General features: G+C 36.5%; 1 protein-coding gene across 2 annotated transcripts; it reads left to right on the top strand.

Annotated features, from left to right (window-relative positions):
- Positions 1-332: 332 nt before the first annotated feature.
- Positions 333-16,058, top strand: NIF3L1 (NGG1 interacting factor 3 like 1). 2 transcript variants are annotated; one of them, XM_070933263.1, is made up of 8 exons: positions 333-497; positions 773-853; positions 2,393-2,836; positions 11,020-11,185; positions 12,043-12,169; positions 13,539-13,677; positions 15,222-15,305; positions 15,761-16,058. In XM_070933263.1, exons 3-8 carry the CDS (start codon positions 2,401-2,403, stop codon positions 15,943-15,945), a joined length of 1,137 nt encoding a protein of 378 aa, XP_070789364.1. In that variant the 5' UTR covers positions 333-497; positions 773-853; positions 2,393-2,400; the 3' UTR covers positions 15,946-16,058. The 2 variants fall into 2 exon arrangements, with proteins under 2 accessions (XP_070789364.1, XP_070789363.1); XM_070933262.1 differs by lacking the exon at positions 773-853.
- The last annotated feature ends 578 nt before the right edge of the window (positions 16,059-16,636 follow it).

The following is a 16,636-nucleotide window of genomic DNA, read 5'->3' as shown; positions in this document are numbered from 1 at the left end:
ATGGCAAAGAAACCCAGGTGGAGCAGAGCGGTTTCTCAGGCTAAAAAGGCTTTGGGAATTTCCTCGCTGCTCCAGCAAGACGGTTGCAGCAGAAGGGGCGATCTTTTCGCAAGGCACCCCCGACGGGGCAAAAGCGAGGAGAACTCCGACCGCCTCTCAATTCCGCATGCCAGGTTTTCGGGCCCGCGACGAAGGCGCACAAGCCCAAACGTGCACGCGCAGCGCCTTCCCATAGTATCTTCTTGCATTCAGGCCCCGCCTACGGATGGATCCGCCGCGCTCGGCCTTTCTCCCACGAAGCGCTGGGTTCCGCCTCCACCGGGCGGCTGAAGGGAAGGAGGTGCTTGGGTCGCTTTCATCGACCGACCGCCTGCTTGCCCAAATGCACGCGTGTAAGACGGGAGTTGAAGACGTGGTTCACACGTAGTGGTGCTTTTCCAGGACGGGGAGAATGAAGCGATTCATTTCAAAAATCTGAGGAAAACTTGGCCGCTTGGGTAAGGAGCAGCCGCAAGTGGAGCCCCCCCACCCCCACCCCCCCGCATTACAAATTTCTTGTTCTTTATTTGGGGGAGGGATGTCCTTAAAACTAGGAAAGCTTAACTGGGAGGAAATGCCCATTGATTGGAGTCGTGCAATCCTTCCAGCAACTAAAACATACGACAGGGTTTAATATAGTAAGGAGTCGAGAAAGGTTTTTTTCTCTCGGTGGTTGCCCGGGCAAGAGGACTGTTACTTTGTATTTTATGACGTTTCTCGTGTTTTATCTCAGGAATTTGTTCACAACCAATGTATATTGGTGATAATAGATGAATATTGAAATGGAGGGGGCACCAAGGCAGAAGGAATAAAGGTGATCACATTTATTTTGCAACGTTTGCATTTGAGTTGATTCTCTGTTGGGCAGAGAATTAAAGCAGATCTTGTCTCTAATAACCGCATGTTCACATTTCTATCTTTCTCGTGGATTTGACTGCAACTTTACTGATACATCTTAGATGAGCAATAATTGCTGTTTTGAAAGATCTGAATACTTCTGGAGATGTGACCTTCCTGACTCCTAACTTTCATTAATCAATTTTTTTTAAAGCTTGCTCTTCGGAAATCAAACTTTACTGCTCTATTGGGGTACTAGGATTTTTCTTTCTGAATGTATGAATGATATTGCAATAATATGATTAACAGCCCTGTTTTTATCTTGGACAAGGCTAAGATGAAATTTTGTGTTTATTTTGTTGAAGATGACACATCTGGATTCATTCATAACACAAAGCCATCAGCTAGAATTTGCAAACACCATGGTTCACATGAGTTAACTTGAAGCCAAACAAATTGCATTACAGCTTTTTCCAGTGGTTCCCCAGACAGTAGCATTGTCAAAACTCACTCCAGGAGTTGGTCCCTGTTTGACTGCACAAGCCCATCAAACTTTAAAAGTCTGGTGATATGCATATGAACATTTAATTATCACAAGTAGGAAAATAGGTAGAATTATATATGCCCATCTTGAGTTATATGAAGTAAAGGTGGAATATAAACCTAATACTATTACTACTACCGTGTTTCCCCGAAAATAAGACCCTGTCTTTTTTTTTTTTAACCCTGAAATAAGCGCTTGGCTTTATTGCCATATGCTCAAAAGCCCGATTGGGCTTATTATCAGGGGATGCCTTATTTTGGGGGAAACAGGGTAATAAAATATTTCTTGTTTAACCAATGAAATCATGAATTGTGAGGAAGTTATGCAAATTCATTTATAATTTTAGAAAGTTGCAGTGCATATGCTGTAACATAGTTACATGGAGCTACTGCTGGTTCCTTGTTATCTTCCCATTTTAAACATTTTTAAGGAAAACTGACTAGGAAACCAACCATTTTGTACAAATCAAATTCTCAACGTTTTTATTTCTAGGCCTTCTATGGGTAATTGCTAGGTACCGGTAATAAGTAAGTAATTGGTTGCCTCCTGGTACTTTTTGGGGAAAGATAAGATAGATAAGATAAGATAAGATAATTTTATTTCTATACCGCCCCTCTCCCGAAGGACTCGGGGCGGTGCACAGCCAAGTAAAAACACAATACAAACATCATAATTAAATTTAAAAATTATTAAAATTCTTACATTTGCGGCCGAAATTCGTTAAAAACCCAAACATTTAAAAACTCCAAATTTAAAACGCCATTACAAAGATAGCACTGCCTGTCAGAAGAGCAGGGTCTTGAGGGCACAGCGAAAAACTCCGAGGTCAGAGATTGTGCGTATTTACGGGGGCAGTTCATTCCAAAGGGCTTTGCACGGCTTTTTCCCTGCAGTCCTAGCCACTGATAATCTCTTTTATTAGATTGCACTTTCTGTACCTTTTGGCAATGCTTTTGCTTTTGGGTTTTCTAGGAATCTGAATGCCGCTGTCCTGTTTGAAGCTGATTACACGATCTTTTTTGCAAGCACCATCCTTGATTGTTCAGCCTTTGCGCTTCGTCATGGATCTGAAAGACCTTGTTACTTCCTTAAACGATTTTGCTTCACTTTCCCTGGCTGAAAGTTGGGATAATGTGGGGCTCTTGGTTGAGCCAAGTCCTCCTCATATTGTCAATACCCTTTTTCTCACCAATGATTTAACTGAGGATGTGATGCAGGAAGCCCTAGAGAAGAAAGCAAACCTCATTCTTTCTTATCATCCACCCCTTTTCCACCCACTGAAACGTATAACATGGAAAACATGGAAGGAGCGTCTGGTAATCCGAGCCTTGGAAAATAGAGTTGGCATTTATTCTCCTCACACAACATATGATGCTATACCTAATGGAGTCAATGACTGGCTTGCTACAGGACTGGGTGAGGCATTGTTAGTAATGACACTATATGTAAAATAAGAATCTTATGAGCACAAGCCAAACACAAAATAGATAATAACATTTTATGTTTTATTATTATTAACAACTTTGTGGTTGGGTTGGGTTGTGTTTATGTTTTTAAATGATATGTTTGTATTCTTGGCTAGCATTTTATATTATAAGTTTCTATTGAAATGTGTTAGCAGGACTATGTTAGGTAACTAAAATATTTGTGGCTGTGTAGGAAAAAAAAAGCAAGTAAAATACAGAATGGATATTATTTTAAACAATGACAAAACACTAGACTGAAGTATATATTCATATCCAACTATTATTTGTAGGGAGCTCCTCTCTCCCCATCTTGAAGTACCATACTATCAGCCCCACTATGTAGACCAGGCCATGAAATCAACTCTACAAAAAGGCTAAAAGAATGTTTATTGTTTTGAGCTATAATTACAGAATTGTGCTGTGTCTTGCCTCTTTCTTATACTCTAGTGAATTAGGATATGTCTGTCTCAACTCCCTTCAAATGTTACCTGGACATTCTGAAATTAAAAAGTTCCTTTTGCCTAGCCCTAGCCAACAGCTCCTACATATCTCTGTCAAAGCCATCTATATACATAGGGGTTTTTTGTAAATGTTTTTTTTTTTAATTTTTTACACAAACAAACAAACAATACATTTTTTCTGAACAAGAGTATTGGCCAAGTCACAAATTTATACAATTTTTAGCTGTCTCCAGCACAATTTATGTATTTCACTTTTTCCCATAATAATCTTTCTAATTTATATTTTCTTTTCCTTATTATTTCTAATAACCAATATTATCATTCACCCTAATCTCTAATCTTAGTCAAATTTAATTTTTTCCCTTAATTTTTCCAAGTTAAAACTCTTAAATTTGAAATCCTTTTCACAACATAATATAATTTCCAGTATTTCCCTAAATTCCCTTATTCCAATCACAAATATTTTTCTTTGTCAATTTATCCAAATATTACAGTCCAATATCTTACTAAAAGTCACTTAAATATATAACATTACAATCATTCATTTCTTTTCCATTGCTTTTTCAAATATATATATAATCTCTTCTTATTAAGCAATAAACCAAATTACTTTGCACAATACATTATAATTTCTCATGCTTTGACTGAATTCCCTAGTTAAAAGTATGCCAAATATTACAATCTCATATAAATCTTACTTCAATTCATTTATAGTTCTATTTCTCAATTCCCATTATTTTTTTAATGTAAATCCAATTTTCAATTGTTTTTTCAAATATATTTTTCTATACCTCTTCAACAATATCTTAAACAATAAACCTAATTAATTTTCATAATACAATATAATTTCCAATTTTTTAGTTAAATTCCATAGTTACAATTAAAAATATTCCAAATATTCCAATCTCATATTGAACTTATTTGTATTTATAAATCTTATTTCAATTTAATCAGAATTAATTTTCATTTATATCTATAAATCTTACTTCATATTTTTTCAAATATATTTATTTTCTATACCTCTTCAAAAATATCTTAATCTCTTATTGAACAATAAGCCTAATTAATTTTCATAATACAATGTAATTTACAATGTTTTGGTTAAATTCCATAGTTACAATTAAAAATATTCCAAATATTACAATCTCATGTAATGAAATTATTTGTATTTATAAATCTTATTTCAATTCATTTATAATTCAAAGTAATTATCCATTACTTTGTACATAGTTAAACATAATTAGTTTTCAGCTTAATTTAAATGTTTTAATTAGTTTCATTCTTACAATTAAAGACATTCCAAGTATTACAATTTCAACTATTGAGTTTTTTAAAATTCATTTATATCTATAAGTCTTACTTCAATTCATTTTTAGTTCTAAATATATACAACATATTTCTCTTTTCCCTTTCCATCAATTACTTCTTTCTCCCAATTTTTTTTAATTTTCTTTTCTCCCCCCCCTTTTTTTCTCCATTTTAAAATCCTGAACTCTTATATTTTGCCCTGTATTTCCAATTACTCTCCATCTCCTTTTCCTCTTTCTTATTTTCCCACTGTTAATCTCAGTGTAATCATTTAAGTTTTTCATATTTTTTCTATTCCCCTCTTTTTTCTCTCCTTATCTCTTTCCACCCTCTCTATTTTTATCATTGTTAATCCCAATGTAATTTTTAAAGTTCACCTTTATTACTAAACTTATCCCTTTTCTCCCAGTTCTCCTCTCCTTTTCATTATTGCTTCCCACATAATCATTTAATTTTTCATAATCACTATCTTTATCTTTATCTTTGTCTTTATCTTCAGTATCACTTTCTTGCTTCTCATTTGTAGTTTCTTTATCCACTTGAGTATATTCTAGCATAGTTTCTGGTTCATCAGGTTTAGCTTTTCCATGCATCATTATAATCATTTCATTTAGTTCCGTTTTCAGTGATATACGCATCCTTTTAATCATTTCAATTAGTTCCTGCGCCATTTTATTATTTCTAGGTTGTTATTCCGATTTTAAGTTTTGTTTTAATCCACCTTCTTTAATTGCCAAGGTCAAAGAGCTTGCAGACAAACAAATCCTCCTTAAAAGTTCCCACTGCTCTTATCACTTTAAAAGATTTTTTTTTTCAAAAATAAAAGTTCAATGTTGTAATATTCTTTTTTCGCCTGTAGATGTCTCTCTCCAATCCACAGTTCCAATCAACAGCCTAAGAAAATATCCATTTTGTTTAAAATCTACATTACCAATCTTTACCAATTTTTATCTTTTTCTTCTTAATTTTATATTTCCCCAAGTCAATTTAAGATCCAAATCCAAATTCCAAATCCAATTTTTAAAAAATCTTCTATTACAGAGCTTTAATTTTAAGTTTCCCTTTGTTATTTCTTCAACTGTAAAAAAAAAATCTTTTCAAATTCTTTCCAATTCTCTTCACACCTATTATGGGGTTTTTTCTTCTTCTAATTTTTTAATTATCTGTACAAATTTTAATCCAAAAATCAAGTTTTGTTTCGGGCTTTCCCACTTTAAACTTCCGCTTTATATTTCTTCCTTCATTTCCCCCACACCCATTAGCTGCTGTTATTTTGCTGGGGCACCTTTTAACAATTTAAAAATACTACGTTTTTGCTTATGAGCTGGCAGTCACTCACCCAGCATCAGTACTCTGTTCAGATCACGGCTCCTGCTCAAAACTTGGTCCGGTTGCCCCAGCTTTATGACAGCCGCAGTGGCTGCCACCCCCGAGCCAAAGAGTTTCCTCCGACCTCTGAGGAACTTGCCTGTTCCTCTTGGTCGTCCGAGGTGCCTCTCCTTCTTCTCCGTCCCTACAGGACAGATCTGGTCTGAAGAATCCTCAACAGCGGTTTGTCAGCCCGGGATTTCACAAGGCTCATCAGAGCCCACTATTCCCTGTTTGTCTCACTGTGACGCTTCCGGTCGAATTCCCTCTATATACATAGTTATTAGGACATTGAATTGCCTTACCTCAGAGGGAGACAAGACAAACAGTTAAGAAGGCTATAACAGCGGGAAAGTAAAAACTTAGGTGAGAAAAGAAAATGGGGGAATTAGTGCGTTTGATATCTGTAAATATTAACGGTTTAAATGCTCCTAATAAACGTAGTAGGATTTTGAATAAATTAAGAAAGGCTAAGTATGATATTGTCTGCATGCAGGAGACTCATATAAAAAAAAGATCAAAACCATTTGTTAGAATGCCGGGCATTGGGTAAAACTTATACCTCATTAGCAGGTCAAAAAAAAAGAGGGATAGTGGTATATGTACGACATCATTTGAAATCCCAACAGGTTTTTGCTGACCACGAAGGCCGGGTTCTCATGCTCGAAATAGAAATTGCCCAGTGGAAGTCTTTATTGGTTTGTATTTATGCCCCTAATGATAATCAGAGGACTTTTTATCAAAACTTATATGTTAAATTGGGGGAACTGGAATATGAACATGTCTGTCTAGTGGGGGATTTCAATGTTATAACGGATAGAATGCAGGATTATGTCCCGGGAAACATACAAGGAAGGTTAAAGGATATTAAGAGAACATTACCAAAAATATGTAATGATTTAAGGGAGGAATTTGGATTACAGGATATATGGAGGTTGAGAAATCCCAATAAAAATCAATATACTCATTTCTCTCCCAGACACCACTCGTGGACCCGAATAGATATGATATGGATGTCTCTTGAATTGAGGGGGCTGGTCTCGGAAGTGGAAATAGGGCCCAATCAGTGGGTGGATCATAACCCGCTAATGGTAACTTGGGAGATCCCACATTGTAGGAAGAGTAGATGGAGAATGAATATAGGTATCCTGAAAGATGAAGAATTCATGAGTAAATTTAAGAAGGAGTTATATCTTTTTTTCCAGGAAAATAAGAGGATACTTCAATATACAATACATGGGATACGGTTAAGGCAGTGATGAGGGGATGGTTAATCAAATATATGACTGACAAACGTAGGGCGGGTAAGAAACACCGAGACAACCTCTTGAATAAATTACAACGGGTGGAAGAAAGGATGCAAAATGGATTAATCCAGACAACATTGATAGAGGAAAGGGAGTACTGGCAACACCAGATTAAATTATTAGATCAAGAGGAATTAGCAAATAAACTAAAGTGGACTAAACAAAATTTTTTTGAAAGGGCGAATAAAACAGGAAAATGGTTGGCTTACCGGCTTAGAAAGGAGCAGGAACAACGGAGAATAGAAGGGCTGAAAGATGTAATTGGGAATTTCCATTGTACTAAGGAAGGCAAGAGAATGGTAGCTCAGGATTTTTTCACTCAGCTTTATCAGAAAGGAGAGGAAAATATCTGTGAAATTCGGAAATATTTGGAAAAGACAGACTTGCCTAAAGTCTCGGAAACAATGAAGGAAATTCTTAATGCGGAATTTACGATGGAGGAAGTAGAAACAGTTATGAAAGCACAGGCGAATGGCAAAACCCCGGGTAGAGATGGCCTTCCAGTTGAATTATACAAAATAGTGTTTGACGTGATAGGAAGACACATGATGGATTTATTCAATGCGGTTATGAAAGAGGCTCAGGTTCCAGTATCTTGGACTGAGGCTTATATTTCTATTATCCCAAAAGAAGGAACTGATCTATCTCTTATTAAGAACTATAGGCCAATATCATTACTAAACTCCGATTAAAAGATATTTGCGGGGGTTCTTGCAGCTAGGCTTAGCTGCTTCCTTAACCAATTCATTCACTCAGACCAAAACGGCTTCCTTCCTAATAGATATCTACGAGATAATCTTAGAATTATCATGAATACATTAGAATTTTTCGAAAATCGCCCAGATAAACAATTAGCCCTAATTTTTGTTGACGCCTAAAAGGCGTTTGACAGAATCAGTTGGGAATTTATGATTTCTCAATTGGAATATATGGAGTTTGGTGGGAATTTTATTCGGGCAATTCGAGCTATCTACCGGGAGCAGACTGCAAGAGTTCTCATAGATGGAGAGGAGACGGAGAGAATTCAAATTCGTAGAGGTACAAGACAGGGATGTCCCCTTTCCCCATTGCTATTTGTATTAACTTTAGAGCCCCTGCTTAGAGAAGTGAGAGGAAACACGGAAGTAAGAGGAATGAAGATTAGGCAGGAGGAAGTTAAAGTTCAGGCTTATGCAAACAATCTTGTATTTATCTTGGATCAACCACTGGACTCGGGCCTGAAATTATTATGCTTGATTAGAGAGTATGGGAAGGTAGCGGGGTTAAAGATGAATGAAGAAAAAACTAAAATCCTAGTGAAAAATATGACTCAGATGCAAAGGCAACAGCTGGAGCAGTTAATGGGCTTAAGAATAACAAAAAAAAAATTAAGTATCTGGGTATATGGTTGACCGCCAGATGTTCCTCCATAAAGGAGGATAACTATCTTCCTCTTTACAGCCAGATGCTCAGAGACTTAGAAAGATGGAAAAATCTCCAGCTAACAATTTTGGGAAGGGTGGCAACCATTAAGATGTGCGTGTTACCCAAATGGTTATTTCTATTCCAAACAGCCCCGGTAAGGTTGAATAAAGAGTTTTTTACAAATCTGGATAGGAGTATATCTAAATTTATCTGGCAGGGAAAGAGGCCGCGGATTAGACTTAAAATGTTACAAGAACCCAAAAATAGAGGAGGATTTGGACTCCCAAATTGGGAGCTCTATCACCAAGCAGCGAACTTGATTTGGGTGAAAGAATGGATGGTCCTACAAAAGAGACGACTTTTGACATTTGAGGGAGCCGGTCTTCAACATGGCTGGCACTATTTTCTATGGCCGGGAGCATCCGGCCGTCCTAGACACTTTGATGATCACTATTTACATAGGACGCTTGGGTACACTTGGGAAAAGGTTAGAAGAAGAGTATATACAAAAGTCCCATGTTGGATTTCGGCGCAGGAAGCTCAGGTTTACCCGACATTGTATAAAGGGGAGAAAACCTTGACGTATGAAGGTTTCTTGGATGTTCAGGGTAATCCAAAGTCACGAGAATTATTAACTCTTCAAGGATATAAGATAGACTGGTGGTCTTATTCGCAAGTGTACTCCAGGTATAAAAAAGATTTACATAGTGAAGGAATCTACCGTAAAAGACAAGAATTGGATAAGATCTTATTAGAAGAAGGGAAAGGGATATTATCTAAATGTTATGCATATTTATTGTCTCTGCAGATAGGACAGGATGTAGTGAAGGATTGTATGATAGCATGGGGGCGAAATTTTGGATATCCCCTTGACTTCCAGCAATGGGAACAGATTTGGTTGAAAAATATGAAATTAACCATGGCCTCCTCATATAAAGAAAACATATATAAAATGATCTACCGGTGGCATCTACCCCCGGCGAGATTAGCTAAAATGTTTCCCGGGACATCTGCCTGCTGTTGGAAGTGTGGTTACAGCAATGGAATCTATTTTCACCAATGGTGGACCTGCCCGCAGGCAGTTAAATATTGGAAAAAAATACGGCAATGGATTTTGGAAATTACACAGATTAATTTGGAATTAAGACCTGAGATTTTCCTATTGGGGGCAAAACCTTTGAATGTTAAGTCAGATATATGGTTCTTGTTGATTCATATTATCACTGCAGCAAGATTAGCGTATGCGCAGGAGTGGAAAAATCAATACTTACCGATAGATTTGAAAATAATATATAAAATTAATGAGTGTGCGGAATCAGATAGACTAACTAGATTGATCAATGGTAAAAAAGATTCAGAATTTTATAACAGTTGGAAAGTATGGTACGATTGGGTCCAGAAAAGGTGGGATAGAATAGACATATGATGATGTATATATATGATGGCAAATATGTATGTATAAAGGAATGATTTTATACTTATGGACAATGTAATCATATTATACCATGGTGGCAGGATTGTATATTTTATTTGTGTATTAGTATATAGAATATATTAATAAAAATTATATATATATATAAAAAAAAATTGCCTTACATTTCTCTCCATTAAGGAACAATGAGCTTGACTGTAGCTTTAAATAATTGCTTAAAAATTATGGTTTTGCCTTAAGAAAGCAAATTCTGTAAAGGGCTGGTGCTTAGAAATGGAAAATGTATATGATAACCATCTAATTGACACCTTTTCAAAGTACTGGTGTGATACAGCTCTTTTAATTCTAACTACTCCAGATTCATGAATTACTGCAATCCAAAGAGGGTACTAAGATTTCAATATTCTGTGCACAAATATGCACATATAAATGGCCAAAAGTCCAGAACCTACTATGTGAGTCTATGTAAATCATAAACATGGATGATCAAGAATTCTAAGCTAAAATGTAGCAAGCTGCTACAGGAATTAAAGATCTCTCCCCCTCCTCTGCCATTTCCTTGCAAGTATGATTTAAAAACAATTGTAGTTTAATAATTTTTCCGCTCTGCAGTAGTTTCAGGGCTATAACTAATTGCTGTAATATTTACAGCAGCCATTATAATATTATGAAGAATTAAAATATTCATGTATTATGATAATATTGGTACATTTCAATAAACCTCAACTTTCAGTAAGTTAGCAACAATATACTGCAAACAATGCTATGGAAGGCAAGTAATTTGATGGTTGGTAAGGTAAAATCTGGACAAGAGTACTGTGCAAATCATTTAGTTGGCTCTGCTTTTTCTCAGGCGCTTGCACTTCTGTTCCTCTGAAACCAGCTACAGCTTCCACTTACCCTGTAGGTGGGCCTTTCCGGGTTGAATTCAGGGTATCCTCTGCTGAAAGTCTGGAAACAGTTTTATCCCAAGTCCATGCAGTACCAGAGGTGTCACTCATCGCAACTCAACCTGCCAGGTATTGCTGGAGACCACCCTAGGTTATTTTCTTCACAAGTTTCAGTGTGGTAAAAGAGCAGGTTCTTTATCTGTGGCCAGACAACATTTTTGAGACTGTATAAAAAGAAATTATTTTTATACTATTATTTAACTGTGCTAAAAGGCTCTGTACTTTAAATCCTCCCACTTTGGGTTATACAGAAAATATGTGCTAATATATTAAACAGCTTGCAAAAATATTCTAACTTAATCCAGTAATTTTATTCTATTTCAAAAATATGAAATTAATAAGTTTTGTTTTCCATGTAATAACAGATTTTTACTTTAAGACCATACTTCAAGAAACCAGTGTTTTTTCCAAATATTAGATGTACATCTGATGAGACATGCTATTTTGTATTACATTTCAAGCCAAATAAATTCATTGAGAGCTAGGGGCTTTTTTAAGACTACTGTAACTAATATGGTGCATATTAAATTATAAGCATGAGTTTATCCTTCCATGCCATAAACAAATATTGTCTAATCTGATAGGAGTGGCCCTCTACAATTAGTCAAAAGTGCATGATTACTAAAGGCAATACATTTTTTTTAATTTCAAATTTATATACCGCACCTTCTCCCAAGGGACTCAGGGTGGTGTACAGCCAGATAAAAACATACAATACAAACATTAAGAACAATTAAAAGAATATATATTAATTTGGCCCCAGTTTAAAATGACAAACCAATTAAAAATTAAAAAATTTAAAAATACGTTAAGCCATTTTGTGATCTGCTCACGTGAGAGAACTGGAGGTAACATTTATATATTATTCACTGGCAGCATATTGTAATGTTTTTTTTAAATTAATATTTCTGTTCCAAATTTCCAAGGATTGAAGGAGAAGAACAAACACGTGTCAGCCTGAACTGTTCTCGGCTAGCTTTGTTGCAAGTGGTGGCCTTGCTTTCCCAGAAGAGCCTGCTATATCAAACGACTGAAATCATATCACTAGAGAAGGTAAACCACAGATAAACAAATCAAAGTTTATTTTCACAGAGAGAGTATGCAAAGCTGCAAAAGGAATACACGAAGATATAGTGATGTAATGGAGGAAAGTTGCTTGTGTCTTAGCAAGGAAGTGAAAGAAAAAACTTAGCAAAGAGATGTTCTGTTTCCAGCAGAAATAAAAAGGATTCTTTGCAGTTACAGCTGCAGTTTCCTAGCATATTCAGGAAGTTTGAAGAAAGTACCAATAAGAGAAAAGACTGCTAAGAAACTGTGACTGTATCAATTGTATACTGTATTTTGAAAAATGGGGAACGGCCATTGCTTATTTCTCCATCCCAGCCATTCCTGAGAGAATATAAGGTACAGCCGCAAATGACCTCAACATCTAATAGACCCATCTTCCATTTTTGCATCCTCTTCCCATCTTTTCTTTAAGCATATACCGTGTTTCCCCGAAAATAAGACCCTGTCTTATATTTTTCTGAACCCTGAAATAAGTGCTTGGCCTTACTGCCATGCGCTCAAAAGCCCGATTGGGCTTATTGTCAGGGGATGTCTTATTTTGGGGGAAACAGGCTAACTAAATAAGCTCCATGACTCAAAAAAAATTCCATTCTCCCCTCCTTATTTTACCATTTGCTTAAGCAGCATCTAGTGTGCTGAAAGGCTTGTCCATTCTTTTCTGAGACTTTGGGTATTAAGGTACAAATAGTCTTCGACTTATGACCACAACTGAGCCGAAAATTTCCATTGCTAAGCAAGGCAGTTGTTAAATGAGTTTTACTTCATTTTATGACCTTTTTGCCTCAGTTAAGTGAATCAAACGGTCATTAGGCAAATCTGGCTTCCCCCATTGACTTTGTCAGATGCCAAGTTCCCAAATTTTTATCACGGGATGATGCAACAGTCATAAGTGTGAAAACCAATCATAAGTCACTTTTCTCAGTGCTATTGTAACTGAATGGTCACCAAATGAATCAAGGACTATTTGTATGTCATATCTCAGATCTGGAAATAGGACAAGCATAATCATTGAGTAATTTGTGGTGCATATGGGATAGTTGTGAATCACAAGCTGACCTTGATGTTCTCAAATTTAATATTATTTAAATGTTACAATCCATACTAAACATGTTTAGTCTTTTTCAAAAGGGGCTTGATTCCAACTCAATTTGCAAAAGATTGACAGTTATATGCAATAGTTGTTAGTGCAACTGATAGGTGCATGTCAAGGACAAATTGTGAAATATATTATGGTGCTTTAGTATATCTTTTTGCATTTAGGAAAACGGTCGTTTAAATTTGTCTTCGTTATTATAGCAAGATAACTGCCAGAGCACCTTCATTCTAACCATTTCATTTTTTGGCTTCTTTTCAGCCTCTGCTTGCCAATACTGGAATGGGACGTTTATGCACATTGCACGAACCGGCCTCTGTTTCTCTCTTGATTGAACGATTGAAAAGTCACTTAAAATTGTCTCATATTCGTCTAGCTCTTGGAGCAGGGAAATCACTGGGTATATATTTACTTTCTCATTTTATGTTGGCAATGGACTTTTGCTACTTGCTACCTAAACCATTCATGTTCTTTATTTTGTGAGATGATGCTTATTAGGGCAAGAACAAGATGCATCTATTTTGAAGTGATTTGTTTAACTAACACATTCAGAGGAGCCACTTATAAAAACACCCAACAGCATTTCCCACTGTTTTAGGGTAAAGTATTGCTTTGCTATGGAATTAAATAAAACTAATCTGGTTTAGCCAGACCAGTCATTTAAATAACTTGGGTTGTGGGAGGGGAGCATTATTTGAAAATTTAGCATATTTAAAATGTTTGGAATTGGAAAGGTCATCTTTAGTTAGATTAAAATCTGTGTGTCCTCCTGGATTCACGGCTGTCTTTAGAAGATCACTTGACAGCTGTAACCAGGGGGGCTTTCGCACAGGTATGCCTGGTGCGCCAGTTGCACCCTTTCCTAGACTGGGATGCCCTTGCCATGGTCACTCATGCCCTTGTTACGTCTTGGTTGGATTACTGTAACGCCCTCTACATGGGGCTGCCCTTGGGATGCACCCAGAAGCTTCAGCTAGTCCAGAATGCGGCCGCGCGGGTTGTTACGGGAGCCTCTCGTTACTCCCGTGTAATATCTCTCCTGCGCGAGCTGCACTGGCTGCCGGTGGTCCTCCGGGTTCGTTTCAAGGTGCTGGTGCTCACCTATAAAGCCCTACATGGCTTAGGCCCAGGATACTTGCAGGACCATCTTCTGCCATCCTCCCATTGTCCTGTGCGCTCTCACAGAGCAGGCCTCCTCAGGGTGCCATCAGTCAGACAATGTCAGCTGGCAGCCTCCAGGGGGAGAGCGTTCTCTGTGGGAGTGCCAACCCTCTGGAACGGTTTGCCCACCGGGCTTAGGACAGCCCCCGACCTCCTCTCCTTCCGTCGCGAACTGAAGACGTGGCTTTTTTATCAAATGGACTGACCAGTTGAGGGGGGTTTTTACATTGTAATAATTTTAATTAATTTTAATTGGATTTTAATTTATAATGAATTCATATTGTTGAATTTTTATCTTGTAAGCTGCCCTGAGTCCTTCAGAAGGGCGGCATATAAATTGCAATAAAATAAAATAAATAAAATAAAATAAAAACAGTAAGAGTTCCTTTTCAGAGTGTGAAAAAAAGCAATCCACATTCATCATTGTACTTCAGTCTTATTTGATCACATTGTGTTGCAACTGCACTCAAAATGCTTATTGCCTACTTTTATCTAACACTAACTCACAGAGCACTGCTCTGTCTAAATTAGAATTAACTGCTTTGATCAGCAATTCTCTTTTTAATTGAAGATGAAGGAACCTGCTTGTTTGAGTCGGTAAGGAAAACCAAAGGCTTGTGCAGGATTATAAAGGCCTAGGGAAACAACTGTTGATCCAGTCATGTATTCCAACCTGCAATCTTTAATCCATTGCCCATCCACTCATCATCTCAGGGAAAACAACAAACCGAAAACTAAGCACAAAACCTGCAGCACTAAACTATGCTAATTATTCTTTTTTAGAGTCTTCAGTGAAGGTGGTTGCTCTTTGTGCTGGTTCAGGAGCAAGTATTTTACAAGATACAGAAAGTGATCTCTATGTTACTGGTGAGAAATTTTTTGAAACAGCTGTCTGCTAAAACCTATTTTCTTGTAGATCAGAAATACCATTTTCTGTTAACATTGTCGAACTATTCACTAGCTAAGTATGTCTAAATAAAATACTAATATCCCCCTTTCTGCAATACCCTTTATCTAATGAAATATGAAGAACATGGTTTGCTGGAAATAACCCAAATTTATAAACTTAAGTACAGTAATGCAAATAACTTGCACAAAGAGATCTGGATCTGGAAAAATTTCCTCAAAGCTTCTTAGGTATTTAGCTGCATATCCCTGTATTTCAGATATTTTTGCATATTTAAGAATGTAAATCATTCATTTGAAGTGTTTTACCTACTTCATTACACAGGCAGGTTCTGGGGATAGTTTTACTTAAGAATCGTAAACAAATAAACCTTGCTAATGCTCCATCCCAAAAGATCTTTCTCTTTGCATTGTAGGAGAGATGTCCCACCATGAAGTACTTGGTGCTGTTTCCAGAGGGATCTCTGTGATTTTGTGTGAGCATAGTAACACTGAACGAGGCTTTCTGTTAAAACTGCAACAAATATTGGCTGTGCATTTTATGAATAAGATCAATATCATCGTTTCTAAAAGAGATAGAGACCCCCTTCAAGTCGCGTAAAAGAAGCAAACTTTGAGAAAGAATGTAAGCGTATATATCCTTCAGACTTATATTGGCAAAAATATGCTTTGATTCCTAAAATGTTAACGATAATAAAATGTTAACAAAATAAATGAGTGGTTGAAAAAAGCAAAATGACTGAGAAAAGTACATTTGAATGCTTGGATTTTTATTTTACATTTTGAAAGAATCAAGTTGGAGGAAAGCTTACATACAGTTTCCAATTAGCAGTATTCTCTCACTGAATATTCTTTGTCCATATTTGGTCTGCCTCAGAGTCATTTTACTCACTCCAACACACTATCCTTGTCCTCTTTTCCTGCTCTCTGGTCAATTTTGCTGGTCCCTTGATCCTGGAAACTTCTCAGGCAAATTTGTTACCCTAATTTCTAATTGTACTGTAATGATACTCTTTTTTTATCACCAGATTTGAACCCATTTGTCATCAATTAACATCAATCAAACATTTTCCCATATCATCTATATCAATATAACATAAACTTCTGAAGCCAACTTTACTTCAGGAGTGATATGGAGAAAGAGATATTCTGGAAGAGTCTAGAAAGAGTTTATTTTCAGTATTTAAAAATAGTCTCTAAGACTTTCTTGTCTTATAGTTATATGGCATAAAAGAACCATAAAAAAGGACATAATTGCATGTTTATTTTTATTCAGACAGTTTTTAAACAAT

The sequence above is a fragment of the Pituophis catenifer genome, unplaced genomic scaffold (assembly GCF_029215685.1).
Source record: "Pituophis catenifer annectens isolate HBS135680 unplaced genomic scaffold, rPitCat1.0.hap2 SCAF_1, whole genome shotgun sequence".
Lineage (NCBI taxonomy): Eukaryota > Metazoa > Chordata > Lepidosauria > Squamata > Colubridae > Pituophis > Pituophis catenifer.
Note: the sequence above shows the minus strand (reverse complement) of the source record. Positions and strands in the feature narration are given on the sequence as shown.